The following is an 18,061-nucleotide window of genomic DNA, read 5'->3' as shown; positions in this document are numbered from 1 at the left end:
TTTCATAAGCGTGATAAATATCATGCTCCTGTGTTCGTGGCTGATGGCTCCCAAGGATGAGATTTAATGAAGCCCTCATCCAACTCTGATTATTTTCTAATTAAAGGAGTGAGTGATGGGGGCAATGAGTAAATTCATAAATGCATGTTTATGACTGCGGGGGGAAAAAAAGTTAGACAACAAACACGCAGATGACAATGACGCAAAGACAGAAATCACGCTCTGACAAGGCTTGTCTTGCACCCCCCCACCCCCACTCCCCGATGCGAAGGTCGTTAGGTTGAAATAAATGCTTAAACAAATTACAGATCTAACATGAAACTTTGTTTAATATACGATAATAAATGCATGCATCATGTGCAAATATATTATTATTTTTTAGCTGCATTAATCAAGTTGGGCTTAACAACTAAATAATTGCATATCTGCAAGCCTATATTTTATTATGCATGATGTCGCAGAAAGTTTTAGAACTAAGAAATTTTGTCATGATTTATACCCTTCTCATGGCGACACTGGCACACTGCTTATTTTGTTTTGCTAATACTTTTTGCCGGTTAGCAACAAAAGGAGAAGAAATAGGAAAATCTGACTCTAAAGTTGTCTTATTTGAAAGTCATTCAATTCAATTCAATTTTATTTATATAGTCATGTGTTCTTAGCTAGCTTCCTAACATTAGACAAGCTTACATGTGTGACATTTTCAGTAAAAAGCAATTTATTACTTACAAAGAGTTGTTATTTTTTAATTATTCAGTAGTTAGCTGAGTTATTTTTCAGTTATAGTGGTAGCGTTAGGTACTACAGTGCAAAGTCCAAGTGGACAATGGTGCTAATATTAGCAAGCGAGGCTAACTAGCTTGATTGGAATAGAAACTTGTTACTTTTTCAATGAAAAGCAATTTATTACTTACAAAGAGTTGTTATTTTCCTTTACTTTTTCAGTAGTTAGCCGAGATTCCTGCAAATGCAATTAGTCTCTAAACATAACTGGCCAAGCTAAATGCTTGATGGCTAATTGGTAAAGTATCTCTATTTAATTTTATTTTTCAGTTACAGTGGTGGTGGTAGTTACTACAATGCAAAGTCTTTGTAGAAACAAGTGCTAATATTAGCAAGCAAGGCTAACTAGCTTTCACTAGAGTGGAATAGAAACATGTGTTGTCTTTTTCATTCATTCGTTCATTCATTCATCTTCTATACCCGCTTATTCCTGTTAAGGGTCGAGGGGGTTCTTTTTAAGGGTCGCGGGGTTGTCTTTTTCAATGAAAAGCAATTTATTATTTACAAATAGTGGTTATTTTTACTTTTCCAGTAGTTAGCCAACACCCTGATCATTCCTGCAAATGCAATTAGTAAAATTGCTAAACATAAGCTAAATGCTTGATGGGTAACTGGTAAAGTAGCTGTATTTTATTTATTTTTTAGTCACATTAGTGGTGGTGTTACTACAATGCAAAGTCCAAATGGAAAATGGTGCTAACATTAGCAAGTGGAGCTAACTAGCTTTCACTAGAGTGGAATAGAAACATGTGTTACATTTTCAATGAAAAGCTATTTATTACTTACAAATAGTTTTTATTTTTTTATTTTTTTTACTTTTTCAGGAGTTAGCCAAGATCCTGATCATTCCTGCAAATGCAATTAGTCTCTAAATATAACCAGCCAAGCTAAATGCTTGATGGCTAATTGGTAAAGTAATAGAATTTGCTTTTCAGTGAAATGAAACTGACAAATAGCTGTCATTGTTACTCATTATTAACATCCTGGTATTTAAGTCACTTTCATTGTTAAGTCAAGACCCTGATCATTCTTTAATCCTAAGCAAATGCAGATAGTCCCTAAACATAACCAGACAGATGCTTTGGGCTAAATGTTCACACAGCACACTAACACGCCTACAATAACAATGCAAACTGTTGTTGTTTAGCAGGCATTGCAAGCATTTGCCGCAGCATAATTCCGTCTGAATGGTGGCGCGAGATGAAAAGGGGATCTGCAAAGTTAAAGCAGTTTATCCTGTGGGGACGTTAATTTAATTGAAATCCATCCAATTTCACACGTTTCACTCAAAACCCCAACTTTTAACCTCTTAGCGGCACAAGTGGCAAAGCTTACCTCTGCATCGCTTCTCCTTACGTCATGCTCAATCCAAACCAATAACACATTTGCCTTTTGTTCCCTCTTTGATCATGCAAACTCTCCCCTGACCCATTTTAATTTCCCTATTCCATTACGTTGGGATTTAAGAGCTATTGTGCCGTCGCTTCCATAACGACACATGCATACATAATCAATTCAACACATCAAATGATACAGCAGAGACTTGCCCAGCCTCCAACTTCCTGTCTGTTGTAGACTGCAATACCATTATCCAGGCACCAAAGCCACTCTAGCATGATTACCTACCTGAGGTGAATACTCATGATGTTACAAAACTCTTTCTACTTTAGCAGGATCAGTGTGTCCGTGTCAGAGTGTGTGTGTGCGTGTGTTGACAGCAACTGTTTCCTGTTTGTGTCGATTTGTGTGTTGATGTGTCCAGAGTGAGCGATAACAGGGGCGACTGCATCAAGCCCAAACTCCTGAGATCAGATGAAGAGCAGAGGGTCAGTGACAGATGGAGGGAAGAGGAGACGGAGGAAAGACAGAATTACGGCGCTTCTAAATAGACGACTCCTCCGTCCCGCTGTGAATTAATGTTCTGTTGCTCCCACTCTCCATTTACTTCACCCTCCGCCCACGTACACCTTGCTTGTCCACAGCCTAATTTAAATGTTTGTTTTACTGCATCGCCCTGAAAGATTTACAAATGGCGTGCTTTAAAAGCTGTCAGAAGACGGTGAGGTAAAGGTGGATCGGAGGGAGAGGAGAAGGCGGGGAGGCGATCAGTGCACACGGAGAAAGACGTGGAGTTAGTTCGGTGAAGTGGGGACGGGGGGCTGACACAGACTTACAGGAATGGATCAGACCATAACTGATTATATATTCTGTTCACAACAGCAGTAGCAGCAGGAGCAGCAGTAGCAATGGGACATCACGACTCAGCACGCAGAGATGCTGATATTACCTTCAGACTCTCTAAATGTCCAGGGCCCTCCGGCTTGGTAAAAAAAAAACACATGCAGAGGTTTGCAATGCTAGAAAACCGACTCAGTCTAGAAGAGGGTGACATTAAGATTAAAAGTTGAAGAATGAAGGGTGCCAAAAGGTGAAAGAGAGACGCTTGCATGGGGTGGGAGGCTATTCCTGAATGCCCTTGTATGTATTTTGGCTCCGGTGTAGTTGTGTCATGTCTCCATGCTGATGCAGCATGTTTAAAGATGGATGTGTGTGTTTGTGTGCGCGTGCGTGTGTCTGTGCTGATGCAGCGTATCCACAGATGGATGTAGAAATGGTGGCCTCTCTGAGGACAGAGAGACATTTAGAGGAGACGCTTCGGGGGGGGGGGGGGGGGGGGGGCTGCTCATGAATAGAGGCAGACAAAGTTAATAGCTGCTGGCTGTGGGTTGGCTGCTTATTTCCTGGCAATGTTGCTAATAAAAAAAAAAGCTTCTTTTTATAATGCCCTGTGTAGGATGGGCGAGAAAATCAAATATAGCATATCCTGTTTAGTTTGACCAAAAATATAGATTTTATAAAAATTTGGATTCTCAATGAAGGAAGGAGAACACCCACAGACATTTATGTTTTGAAGCATCTCTTAGACAACGACCCCTAGTTCAAAATACAAAATAAATCTCTACTTAACCATAACCACAGGTGTAGATCCTGCTATCACTCTGACATTGACTAATAAGGCCGTTCTAGAGTCTAACCGCATCAGTAAATACACATCTTTGGTGACTTTTGGTCTGTGTACCCATTTGGTAAAACTGTAATTAATATTTAGTTTTACAGTGGTTGTGTTAGTTACTGCAATAGCGCAAAGTCCAAGTGGGAAACGGTGGTAATATTAGCAAGCTAGGCTAACTAGCTTTCACTAGATTGGAAAAGCAATTTAGCTAACAGTTGGAAAAATAATAAATGCAACATGTTGTTATTTACGTCTGTAATTGAGTAAACCTTCAATCATCTATGCACACTCATCCTGTAGAAGGTCGAGGGGCTGGAGTTTATCCCAGCTGGCATTGGACGAGAGGCGGGGTACACTTTGGGCAGGTCGCCAGTCCATCACAGGTCAAAAGGTAAAGGCCCACAAAACCGACACCAGGAAACTATTTGCAAGGCTGACTTTGACGTCACCTCTCGCCACCTGTGTCTGGACCAAAATGTTGCACTTGGACACGTTTCTGCAGCCTATGGCTAGCTGGCGCATGCATTCTGCACCTACGTGAAAGGAAATAACTTCATACCAGTAGTCTGGCAGTAGTCTGCATTCGTCAAAGGGACACGAGAGGGGCTAGGATCACCTGGGAGGTTAGGAAGCTAGGAAAAGCTAAATACGAGCAAACCGTCGACCATCAGCTTGGTGCGTCATGGATCTAACACTGACAAACAAACTACCAATTATATGCACACTTGCGCCTGATGCTAGCATGTCTTTGCAATGTGAGAGGAAACCTGCAGAGAAAACCACTCAGCAAACCTCTCCAAACAGAAAAGGCAGATTCAAACCAAGACCCTACTTGCCATAAGGCAACAACTAAAAGTTAAGGGGGTACCACCACCATGTTGCCCGAATAAATCATATTTTGAATCAATGCATACTGTAAATCACAGTGACTGTCCGCATATGTATCAATAAGATGTGCATATACCTTATGAAGTTACAACAAAAAAACACATTTTAAATTCGGGGAAGAGAAGAGATGAGTGGTTTCAAAAATTAACATACTCTGAGTTGAGGTATTGGAAATGGTATAAAGAGAGAAAGTTCTGGCTTGAGTTCTGACTCGACTGACTCAGTTTGAAAACACATCCTTTTTTCTTCCAAGCCAGCACCGTTCACAACCAAAAAGAAAAACCAACAAGCTTTTATCAAACAGGCGCCAAACTGTGGCTCAAAATTAAGACTGCTCAGATACAGCTATACAGCTTAAAAAGCCTGTCGCACATCGCTTTTTTAAATGCACACTTAGTACAAGCGCAGATGCCCCGCAGACCAAAGTACGAGGACGCGACGGAGACACGTAAGCAGTGTCTGTCGTGGAAGCATGATTAATTTCTTCCTGATGGCTGGCCACATTGAAAAAGAACAAATCCCCAGACAAACAAATGTCTCCCCAAAATATGATGAAAAGCGATAAAAGATAAAAATCACTGTGTGTGAAATGAAAGTGTCTGGGACGCTTGGAAGAGAAAAAAAAAAAGAAGGAGGGGAGGGGAGGGATGGGGGGGCGGGTTGTAGGATGGGTTGAGTAGACAGATTAACAGAGGTAATGAGAGGAGAGGATGAGAGCGGGGAGCATGACAGTAGAATACAGATACCAAGCAGATTAACACTGCTGGAGAACGTCTCCTTTTCAAAGAGCTCTTATCCAATGCACCGCATCCCTCTGTACACTGTGCACGCACACACACTCACACAGACTCACACCTCTGTCTGTTTTCGACTGGGCTCTCATCTCGATGCATACCACCTTACCTATTCTTTTATTATCTCTCTCCTTTCCTCTCTCTCTTGCACTCACTCTTTACATTTTTTTTGTGTCATCCCAAGGACTCTGAAGTATACTTTATATGTAGGTCACCATGCGTTCCCATATTGCTCAGCTTGGGTTTAAGATGCTCTGTCTGTGTATTGTGACTATATACACCGATCAGGCATAACTTTATGACCATCTTCCTAACATTGTGTAGGTCTCCCTTGTGCCTCCAAAACAGTTGTGACTCATCAGAGAATGGACATGGGCCTTCTGAGGGTGTCCTGTGGTGTCTGGCAACAGAATGTTGTTAGTGGGGGCCTTTGGGTCCTATGGGTTGAGGGGAGGGGCCTCTGTTGATCATCCCACAGATACTTGCCAGGTCAACACTGTTTTTGTGTTTGTGCCTGTGTCAGGCTACATCCTGCTGGGGATGGCTGCTGCCATCAAGGAGTGTCATTGCTGTGGGGTGGGGGTTCCTGGTCTGGTCTGGTCTAGGTGAGTGGTACATGTCTGAGTAACATCCACATGAATGCCAGATCCTAAAGTTTCCCAGCAGAACATTGTATTGTCACAAGATGGTCAATGTTATTCACTTCACCTGTCAGTGGTCATAATGTTATGCCTGATCGGTGTATGCCTTTATACATTGTACCTCACTATGCTTTTATTCTTTTACCCTTCTTGCTGACTGTTATTCCACCTGTCTCTATGTAACGATGCTACTGGAGACTGAATTTCCCATGGGATAAATAAAGTATCTCTCTATCTATCTATCTATTAGCTTTTCTGCATCCATTGAGTGCGTGCTTCTTATATATGCAACTTCAAAAAAATAATTTGAAAACCCTTCTGGCACCAACTCTGCTCTATAAAACCTAATATACACTTTAACAGGCTGTTTAAAGTAATTATAGAGGCGCTATGTACAGCAGTATGGCGGAGATTATAGTGAGCAGTGCCCCTTGTAATAATAACACATTCACTAGTTCTCATTGACGCGGAATTGCAAGTATAATCGTCGTCTCATATAATGCCTAATGAAACCCAAAACACCGGAGTAACATTAATACACAACAACAAGTTTTCATTACACTCTAGTCAGACCTCAGGAGGCAACTTTTTTTTTGCTGTTTCAATACTTTGAATCAGTGGCGGAGCGCGCTGGTGAGAGAGATCCCTCTGACTGGCTGATTAGCTTAGCGAACCAGTGCACGAGAGGTGGCAGTGAACAAAACAAAGTTTACAGGTCACACAGAATCTAATCTGATCATTCAAATTAATCTTTTCTCCTTGACATAATCAAGTAGAATTAATCATTTGTAGCCCGACTGATTGGCGTGATTAAGGAGAGGCCAGGTTTGAAGCTCGTTCTAGCTTTCCGGCTAACAGTAGGTCGTCTGGTTTTCCCCTTTCCATTGACAAATAGAAGACTACTGCCACCTGATTTGAAGTCCAAGCATTACCAAGCTTTATCTCACGTCATTGTACAGTGTTAGCTGTGCAAACAGAAGGTCTAAACTAAGAGAAATGGACTGACAGTGACCAGGCTTTACTAAGCAGAACTAAGTGACATTGCTAAACTAATCGCTAACCAGCTAGCATGTCACTTCTGTGTTACTATTGACGTTGCTAATGCAATAAACCTTTTGAGGGTATAAAGTTCTTGGAGGAGCTCCCCCCATGGATAGTTGCCTTCAGAGAATTTCCAAGTAAGTTTAAGTTTTGCTAAATGGCCAGGAAGAAGCAGCATCTGTCTTTCCATTTCCCCATCCTTGTTTTCACACAACAGATTTAAGTCTGGTCGCCCCGAGAGTGTGATAAACACTCCTGAATTGCCAAATACGAATTCATCTTCGGTAAATAATTGTCAGAGCATACACTGTCCAGAAATCGAGCGACTGAAGCATTTCATTACTTCAGCTGCAAAGAATTTTGGTCGGGTCTTTGTTGAACTTTCTCTTTGTCAGCGTTGGCCTTGGTCTGTGGATTACTTTTTCATTTGACAATCTGTGGCAACGAGCCAGAGAAATTAAATCAAACCAATGGCTTTCTCATAAACGCATTTTTTTTTTTCTGTGACATTCTCTTTTGGCTCCATTCAAAGAGAAATACCTCTGTTGTGTAACTGGGTAATTAGTATAAATCAACTAACAGGTAATTGGTCATAATACATCAGAAACTTGAGCTTACACTACAAGGATGGGAATGCTGAGAATGTGACATAGATGAATGAGGGCTACCAAGAGAAAAGAAGGAGTCTGACTAACAAACAGCTTTATACAGCTACCAGTACTCATAGATGATTTGCTTCTTGAAGTCACAAGTTAGGAGACGCTACTAGGACTCTGTGGGGATGCACACAGTGCCACATTTTCTCACAACATAAATGGAGACACATTCTTGGCTTTTTTTTTTTTTTTTATCTCTTCTTTGATTAATGTAAGACACATGTGAGTGAATTTTTTTTTCAGGAGACCACGTATTACCATAAAACAAACAATAAAGTCCTGCCCAGGCTTAACAAACTCACTAGACAGTGGGAATATCACATTGCTTCATGTGAGCACTACAAATTAAAGTACAGCGTAATGAAGTACACGAAAGGTTATCTTAACCTGTAGGCAATAATAATAAAAATAATAATAAAGAAAAGAATTAGGTGGTGTTTAAAGTTCAGACTTTCTATAAGAATTTAAATGTTAGCATCGATTGCACCTGTCTACGGCAGTCTTCATAATAATTTAGCCGTGGAAATTTTTAGTTTTTAATGAGTTGTATTTTAATTTAATACATTTTTTTTTGGTTGTAAATATGGCCTGGGGGACGTGGTTGATAGAAACCGGCAAATTGCAACCTTTCATGCTTTTATTTCTTTCCGAGCTCTAGTTCTAACAGATACACGCAGAGAAAATGCATCTGGAGTATAGATAGCTTTTAACGTCACCCTTAACAGCATAAGGCAATTACTACTAATGTATACATGTATATCCATGACCACTTTGAAGTTTTTTATGCAACACCGTTTTTAAACTGTGAGTTCTGAGTGGGTTTTTTAGACTGTGTGTAAACACTAAGCAACAAACTCTATTTAGAGGTTTAGGGACAAAATCAACTCTTCTCTATTTCTGGTCCATTTTCAATAGCAAAAGGAAACAAACAACCTTTTCACTTAATGCACCATTCGGTAGCGAGTATAGCTTTTAACGTAGCTTCTAACGTTTTTACACAAAACAGCAGCTTCCGAATGTTATATCGGATTCCAACAATAACACTATTTTAGAAAAAAAAAAACATCAAAATGAAAATCCTAATAAGAAGGAATTACCAAGTCATCGGAAGCCACTTTGTCATACGGCACTGGAGCCCCTGAAGCTTTTTGGCCCACTCTCACCTGTTTCCCATCAAATCCCAATGGTAAGTTTATTGTATTTCGTCAGTCTAAATACCCCCAGATTTGCTTTTTATTCACTTGCAGAGAGCCCAGCTTTGTCTCCAGCTGCTAATGGCAACAAGCTGCTGAATTCTTTCAGCAGTAGCCAAAAGAAAAATACCAGCTTCTTCTTTTTTTTTTTATACATTTCTCTCAAACTTGCTCAACGAGTTCAGTGTTGGTTGTTTGTTGTCTGTGCCTGGTAAGACTAACTTGCGACTCTTCTTGTTTAGCGGAAGAGTCGGAAGATTAATTTCTGATCTTGTGGTCTTGAGGTTTGGTTTAGATTGCCAAAAAAAAATACTTCATTGACTGTTTTTGCTATGCTTAAAAGCAGCAATTTACAAAAGTCAGCAGCAGATGGGTTGCGAACATCTACCCAGAACCTTCATCTCACCGTCACATGTCAGGCTAACTTGGCATCACCAAACAAATGTGCAAACGTGAATCAGCGTCAAACCTCTCAGTTAATCAATAAGGACAAAGTGCTCTGGATGAAATGGTTAACAACACAACACAACAGAAGTGGTAGTCCAAACTACCAATAAGCCTTAGAGTTACATGTTCATTTCCCACCATAACTGTGCACTATATCAGGGCTCCAGTCAAGCCGAGCAGTTGTCAAAATGATGGAAGATGTGGAGACTTCGGGCTGACTTCCAGGTCACAAAAAATACATCGCAGATATTAAATATAAGATTAAACTCATCCCTTTTTAAAGTTTCTAGTTTTGATCCGCGCATAAAATCATCAAACGTTCTAAAACCAGAGCTTTTACCGTTTTCCTGTTTCCCATTCATAGACAACTAATTTTGGATTCTCAATGGAATATCAAATAAAGAAAACGATGACCTGAAAGCATGCTGATGAAAATAAATTACTTTTTCCACACTACAAGACTGATGAAGCAGCTGTGTCATAATGCAGAGGTTGAGCTATCTCTTCCATCCAGCTATTTTTAGCAGCATTCCCAGCAAATTAACACTATGTGAAATCCTCCTTGCGCCTTTGTGAACATTTTCGGAGTTATTTTTGTGAGTCCGGGCCGAGAGGGTCAGCCCCTCCGTAATATCGGTCAATCCTTTCAGAGTTTGTGCTCTGACTCATTTCCTGTCCGCCTCCATCCCTCCACATCTCTTACACCGGCCGTCAAATGGAACTTTCCACCGCGTTCGACCGCTGACGAATACCTTTTTTTTGACACGTCTCTGGACGACTGAATGAAGTGTGCGAGGGGAAGGCATTTGTTTAAACGGACCGGCTGGTGAGAGTGCAGAGGGCTGTTTGAATGTGAAGGGAAAGATGGAAAAAGTAAGACAGATTCCCATGTGCGTTTCTATTCCTCCTGCTACAAGCCCTCCCTTCTGTTGCTGGCCTGCTTTTCAAAAGCAATGAAGGGCGGGTTGGTATGACAAATTGTCCAGTAGCGGGAAGCCACGTTTACCACCATCCATCCCTTTACTCTCTCTTTTTTTTCCCTTCACTTCCTCCTGCCTGTCCTTCCCTTATCCCCTTGCCCCTCTCCCCATGCCTAGCTATGTATTATGAATTCGTCTGCAGATAAAGTAGATCTATCATTCTGTCATGAAGGCAGGGAAGGGAGGTAGACTGTGGAATGCCCTGGCACTGTGAGCAGGGACGGGCTCTGTGCATTGTGCTATGCTTCCTCGCACACTCCCTGCTGCGCCTGCTCTTGCCCTCTCCGGCTCAGTCTGCCTGTCTGTTTTCATGATCCGCGCAATGCCCCAGCAACTCCCCCTCATCCATTCCCGTCTCACCTGCACCAACCGAACCCGCGCGAGCCATCGGAGCTCCAACCAAACAGCCCATAACTCTAATAACACAGCGCCCGGCTTAACAGGAGATCCACCCTAGGCATATACCGAGGTAAGCTGCAGGCCCGGACGGCTTGACTGACTTCCAGCTCCGCTCTCCAGTTACACTGAATAACACCCTGCTTGCCAATCAGATAGGAGACAAATCACAGGACAAGTGCACAACACAGCAGTCGAAACTCTATGATCCAGAATCATTGCGCCCGCGCCGGCCAAAACACCCAGATTGACTTTACTGATATCGCTGAATCCTATGTATTAGCGCAATCTGAAATAATGAGGCAGCAGTGGGTGTGCGAGCGCATGTGTGAAGTGTACTCAACATGTGCCGAACATGTAATTTATATACAAAACAGTATATTACAGAAGGCCAGTATTTACGTCTGGCTCTCAGCCACGACACATGCTGCCATTTGTCACCCTTTCCACACTCTCTCGCTGTTGCTGGCAAACTAAGCGTCACCAGATGTACTGCAAACTCACCGAGTATGGGTTCTCACAGCGGTGTCCTGTTTCCATAAGGATTATAAGTGTTACTTACTGAAAAGATCTTTATTTCTGCTGCCTGATCGTTTAGTCCGGAAAGGCCACCAAGGTTAGATTATTTCATCAGCTTGTATCAAATGATACTGGACGCATGCAAAGCATTTTCAGTGACAGATATTATTATTTGTTCTATCTACACCTTGTGCTCAAGGCAACCAAAGCATGATTAAAATCTTTATGGTTATATTTTCTGTCCCCTGCCTTGGCTTAGGCAAAGGAATCAGTCTTCTTTTTTTTTTTTTAGTTTTTAGCCTCACCCATGTTCTCACCTTGACCAAGACTGAAAAAAAAAGTCAATCATTGAACACATCAATTTTTTCAGACTCTCCAGAGGATAAATTGTATCGACGGCTCTGTTCAAAGGCATCGACTGCCTTGAAATATGGCGCACAACTTCTGGAGGGTTGCCTCAAAATAACAACTCCACTGATTTTTCAAATAAAGTCATCACTGGGCCGACGTTTTCTTTGTCCGGTAGTTTGGCTTTTGACCAAATCAGCAAAGCTAGAGTTGGATGTTCCGCCTTGTCTTAACCATTGGCATATTTATATTCATATAACGCTATTCTTGGTCAATTTTCCTTTTCTACAGGCTTCAAAATAGTACAGGAAGTTACTGTGTTTGCTGCCAGTATAATTCCTACTATGCTATCCTAAAGGCTGCGCCAAATTGGACCTAAGGGCATTTAAGTATGCTGCTCCCTCTGCTTGAAATCCATTGCAAAATTACATAAATCTTACAGAGTTGGTATCACCAGATGAAGCTAGGAGTCATTTTAAATGACTTGGAAGCAGCCTCATCTGGTTGTGCATATTTTGTCTGCTTGTGACAATAATTTGACGAATGTTATTGTGATTCTGTAACTAGATCTTTATTTCCGTGTAAATTGTAACACGGATGCCTGTAATCTTGTGTGCAACCCTATAATTAGTGATGCTGCCTGTCTTGACCAGAGCAGATTTTTAATCACAACAAGGTTTTCCTGGTTAAATAAAGGCCGTGATACAATAATTAAGATATATTCTCATTAGCCTCGAGCCGTAGTTTGCGTGTCATTGTCATTACCAAATGTTTGTGTGCCACCACTCGATGGTGCCTGTGATGGTGAAAGCGTCAACGACCGTGAGAACACGGCGGTTAACGGCGACACCGACCAAAAGCAGAAACCTCCTCAAATGAAATATTTTCGCTGCCACCCTCAGTTTCCAGTGTCAAACGTCTGCGCTACGTCTACCGACCGTCTACTACTGCACTTCTTCTGCAAACGTCTGTGCACCGTAAGACTGCTGGGGCCAAAACATATCCGGTAAATTGCATTCAAGCGGCAATTTGCGTTTCTTTCAAAACGTGTTAAGCAAAACAGCTGCAGTGTGTTAACAGTTTTCAGAGCAGAGAGGGTTGTTGACATTGACAAAAAGACATTAATGACTGCCGACACAAAAATTCAACTGATTATGAAAGTTTCAATCAAAGCTAAACTCGAGAGCTTTGGTTGCGGACCGGAGACGTTCTAATCGGCAGCACTTCTGAGCGCCAGATAAAAAACAATTCCCCCCACGCTTAATACATAGTGTTTTGTAATGAATGCCATGATTTATGTATTTTTATTTTCCTCATAACTCCTTGGCCCGGTCCGGTCTGTTTTGCTCGGTCTTTTCCATCCCCTCCGCTGTCTGATTTTTCTTCCCCTCGTCTCTGTGAGAGGAGCCGCATGGTGGGAGTGTGTTGTCTCAGTGCCAGGGCAAAAATAGACAGTAAATTACAGAGCCTTCTGAGAACACCCCGCTGTGCAGCGTGACCTCAAAATAACACACAGACATACACTCGCTAGGCTCACATACGAAACACACGGCATGCCGTCCCACTTCTTTATTTCCCATTCAGCCTGTTGATGTGACGATCACACAGAATCTTTCGCAACGTGCCAACCGACAGTCTTGCACAAAAAAAAGTTATGCGCCTGTGAAGGAAACTCTGAGTCTGATTCACAGATGTTAATGCGATTACGACCTCATCTCAGCTTACCAAGACACGCCGTCCCCTTCCGAAAGGCGCGGCACTTGTTAGAAAGTCAACAGGGAAAATCAACCTCCTGTTTCCTTTCATATTATAACTGAATCTTTTTCAAAGTTCTGCATCAATGCCTGGTTATACTGTTTCTTCCTAACTAAATTACAGGCGGCGCTGCGAGCTAGAGAAAGAAAGCACGATTGATGAATGAATCTCGCAGGTGTATGCCATACTCACCTTGAGTGAGTCAAAACAGGCAATGACTCTGCCGTTCTCCACTTGACAGCTCTTGGCAGGGTGGGCAAACTTGCACTCGCTGTCCGGCCGCGAACAAGTTCCTCTTTGGAATTCCCGACAAACCTCCAACGTCAGCCACTTTGTGTCCCGGATCGGCGTCACATTCACCGCCATTTCAAACCAGACAGGTGACGTCGAGTGGAGCGAGGGGATATCCAGCGGGCTCACTTATGTACGTACTTTAATAAGAAATGTTGCAGAAATACAAGGGAAAAAGCCAGACTTTAGAGGTTTATTTTCCCTAGAGTCCGATTCTGAAGTGATGCCCGTGAGGCCTTGGACTCGCCTACCACCTGCGGCCCATCCTAAGAGTCTGTTTGTGGCTCAAATAGGAATCCTTCAGTGCCTGTCACCCAAGGCCTGGGCTGGTGATGGCCACAGAGGTCTGCTTTGTAATCTCCCTCTTTCAAACACACACACCGGTTCTCTCCCTCGCCTTGCCTGCTCTTCGGCTGAACTGTCAGATGAGACGAATGGCAAAACACATTATCGACCGAGTTGGCCCATGATGAAAAGATGCGGGGCTGGAGGAGAGAGGGAAGGAGGAGAAAGAGGAAGAGAAGGTCGGAGGAGGAGGAGGAGGAGAAGGAGGCCGTGGGAGGGGGACAGCAAAGAGGCGATCTCCTTCCGCTCACGGGAGCCGATAAAAGCCGCGAATCCTCGCTATCAGGCTCTGTCCGCAGAGGAGGGGGAAGGTGTTCGACTTCCACAGAGGAGGAAGAGGGCTGAGTGGCATGGATGGAGGGACGTCTGGCTGGCAGACAGAGGCGGGAGTCGGAGGGGAGGAGGGAGGTGTCGGCGGCGCGGAGACAGCCTCAGTGGACAGCGCTGGCAGTCATGGCAGTCCTGGTGCTCCTGGTGTGGCTGGCAGCTCCCGCGGACATGGACAGGCACAGAGGCACGGGCGGCTTCAGTGGAGCCAAACAGCCACAGGGGTCAGCAAATGAAGGCACTTCTCTCTGTGGAGAAGGAGGGAAGAGTGTCAGTGGAACAGGGCTTAACCCACACACACACACACACACACACACACATGCTCTCAAACACAAGGTTAATAGGCTCGCACAACAACACAGTTGGATTCATAGCTTCATTTGAACATTCATTCTCTCGTACATCTTCTCTAGCAGCAGCCCTCGCCGAGAGTTTCAAGCTCTCAACTGGAAATTCAAACAGCGTATTGCTAACAGTAAAGCTGAAGCATTCAGCCACAGACAATTTATTTCGAAGGATGACAGTGAAGAAGAAGAGAGAGAGAGAGAGAGGAGAGACAGAGAAAAATGAGAGGAAGTGGAAAGAATTATGTGTATAAATCTTTGTGTGTAGTATTCTATAACATAAATACATCGATCAGCCGCAACATTAAAACCACTGACAGGAGAAGTAAACAACATTGACCATCTTGTGACAACTCAGTGTTCTGCTGGGAAACTTTTGGACCTGGCAATCATTCGTGTGGATGTTACCACCCACCTAGACCAGACCAGACACCCCCACCCCATAGCAATGGGGCCCATCCCAGCAGAATGCAGCCTGACACAGGCACACACACATAAAAACGGTTTAGGAACAACTCAAAAAAACGTGAAAAACAGCACAAGCTGTTGACCTGGCCTCCAAATTCCCTAGATCCCAAACTGATCAAGTATCTATGAGATGATCCACACAGGTCCCTCCCCTCAAAGCCCTCCCTCACTAATAACATCCTGTTGCCAGACAGGACACCCTCAGAAGGCCCATGTCCATTTTCTGATGAGTCACAACTGTTTTGGAGGCACAAGGGAAACCTACACAATATCAGGATGGTAGTCATAATGTTATGCCTGAATGGTGTAAATATGTATGAATGATTCAGACTCAGATTTCAAATGTATAATAATAATAATAATCCCTGTCATGATACTGTAATAATTTAATCAAAATGAACATAAAGAATCACAAAAAAAGAATGAATACACATAAAATATAACCGTCAAGGATGCCCCATATATGCCGTTCCTCAGCCGTCAATTCACAAAATAATCACATCTCAAAAAGGCGTTTGCTGTGAAAATGTCTAATCAATACTTTTTCATAGCTACCAGTAACAAGCGCCGAGTGTTTGCGTGTCTGTATCGTATCGATTAGGGAGTTATTAATCTGCTCATCCCTGGTGAGATTGGAAACGGCCACTCAGCTAGTTAGGTGGGTCCACCGTCGCCGCTGGCAGGTGGCCAGGAAAGACAAGCGAGGTAATGACTAGATGAGGTCATTATGAAAGAGGGAGAGGGAGAGAGAGAGAGAAAACACGGGTCATATTTTCCTCTTTAATTGTATTGCACTCTTTCCTGCGTGCTCCTTAAGCCCACTCATCCAAACACACTCCGGATGCTGAAAAAAAAAAAAAAGAAAAACTCCTACAGCTGCTACGCTCACAATAAGTGCCCCCAAACCTACAGCCCACGTGTGGTTATATCACTCCTAGGTCCCCCACACTCTGACAGATGTATTGTTTTTATGAATATGCTAAAATGTGACACCGGTTTATATAAAGCAGCGATCCAGGCCGAAACGTGTGGACAACTTTAAAATTACCAACAACTTAGAGTACCTGGGATTGATCTATGATTCATGCTGTAGTTCTCTTCCTAAATGTGCACGTTTTCTAACATCTAATTCGCGGTGCATTGACTGTAGAGTCAGATCTGTACTTTGAAACCTGGTAGTAGGCTCCTCTGTGTCTGATGGGCCTGCTGAGATTGTTCAGATGCCGGTGGGAAACGTCCGTGAGTCTACAATCAGCTGCGCAACACTACTGGTAAAAACAAAAATGCCAGAAAATCAATCGGCAACGCTGATGAATGATGTAAGAAATGAAATGTTTGTGAAAGGTTATGAGATCTGCAACCAAAGACACCAAAGTGACCTTTAAAAAAATTGGTAAAAAAAAACTAAAAATATTTAATGTGTTTCTCTGAGTGCTGTGCATCCTTCTGTCTGGGCTGTCACAATGCATGATGGGAAGTGAAAGTAATCATAAACTGAAACAGAAGTTGAGTCAGGTTGAAAGTTGCTATATATATATATATATATATATATATATATATATACCGCAAGTCATTTTGAGAAAAAGATGAATAAAAAATTTTAAAAAAGACACTGGAACATACATGATCATCATTTTTAAACCTTTAAAATGTCCGAACTAAAAGAAGGAAATAAATTAAAATACGTGGTCAAACATTGCTTATGTGTCACACTCTCTTCTCTTATTTGGGCCAGTCACTGTGGTGAACTACTTTTCCAGCCCAGATATTTTGAGCCGTGCATGTGGACACAAGCAAGAGGCCAGGGCAGCCCGCTGTATCTGGCAGGACGACTGTGGTGAGCAGAGAGAATACGGCGAGGACTTCCGTTACCAATGCATTAAATATGGAGTGACAAAATTAGTCTTCTGCATCGTCTATTCTTACTCATTTCCTGACCTCGCCTGTTGCCTTTTTCTTTTTATTTCTGCATCGCACAAGCAAAGCCCAGATGTTGGGATGGTAGGTGGTATTTCTCGCATGCTATTAAACACAGGCAGGCCTGCATACCAATGCAAATTAGTCCAGGAGTATTAAAGTGTATTTATGAGAAACAGTCAGGTATTTTTTTGCAAATACATGGATAATTTTTTTATGGAGTGGTTGTGTTTCAGGACAAATTTTCAGTCAGTGCCTCGCGGTCAACTCTGGCATCCATCCGTCAGGTCACAGTGGCAACAAGTTGCTAAGGATGGTATTATAGATGTCTGTTTAGCAACACATTCCAGCCCTTTGCGTGTAATCCCAAGGCAATCCCAGGCCAGTCGATATTTCTAATCCCTCCAGTGAATTCTGGGTCTGCCCGGAAGAGGTGAGTCCGAGAGGCATCCTCAGCAGATACCACCTTGACTGGTTTCTTTTCGACGTGAAGGAGCTCCACACCTCATCTCCAAGGCAGCGCACAGCAACCCTACAGAGGAACCTCGTTTCAGCGACTTGTATCCACAATGTCATTCTTTCGGTCAACACCGAAGGTTTATGACCAAAAGGCGAAGGAGGTTGGACCTTAGACTGACTAGGAAATCAAAAGCTCCCTCTTCACAGTGACGGACCTAATAGCGCCAGGTCGCCTGTCCAACACATCACGTAACTCCTTCACGTTGGGCAGCAATTCACCCCAACTTCCACCCTTTTCTGGCAGAGCACCATGGCCCCAGACTTAGGGGTGCTGACTCTCATCCTGGCAGTTGCGTATGAAAGTTCACGGTCCGGTGATGCCAGCAGTACCTTTGTCAGGATTATTAAATAATTCACTGTATCAACTATCGGTACCATTAAGTCAGAGTCCTTTTT

General features: G+C 42.8%; 1 protein-coding gene across 4 annotated transcripts in view; it reads right to left on the bottom strand.

The window, feature by feature from the left end:
* Window positions 1–18,061, bottom strand: part of LOC311498545 (muscleblind-like protein 1) — a 63,302-nt gene that overhangs the window by 30,181 nt on the left and 15,060 nt on the right. For all 4 annotated transcript variants that reach the window (XM_084559183.1, XM_084559182.1, XM_084559184.1 and 1 more), the window contains exon 2: window positions 13,647–14,665. In XM_084559183.1, the coding sequence (XP_084415309.1) occupies window positions 13,647–13,820 (174 nt within the window). In that variant the 5' untranslated portion in view covers window positions 13,821–14,665. The remainder of the gene's footprint in view (window positions 1–13,646; window positions 14,666–18,061) is intronic.

This window comes from Chelon labrosus (assembly GCF_963514085.1).
Source record: "Chelon labrosus genome assembly, chromosome: 13".
Classification (NCBI taxonomy): domain Eukaryota; kingdom Metazoa; phylum Chordata; class Actinopteri; order Mugiliformes; family Mugilidae; genus Chelon; species Chelon labrosus.
Note: the sequence above shows the minus strand (reverse complement) of the source record. Positions and strands in the feature narration are given on the sequence as shown.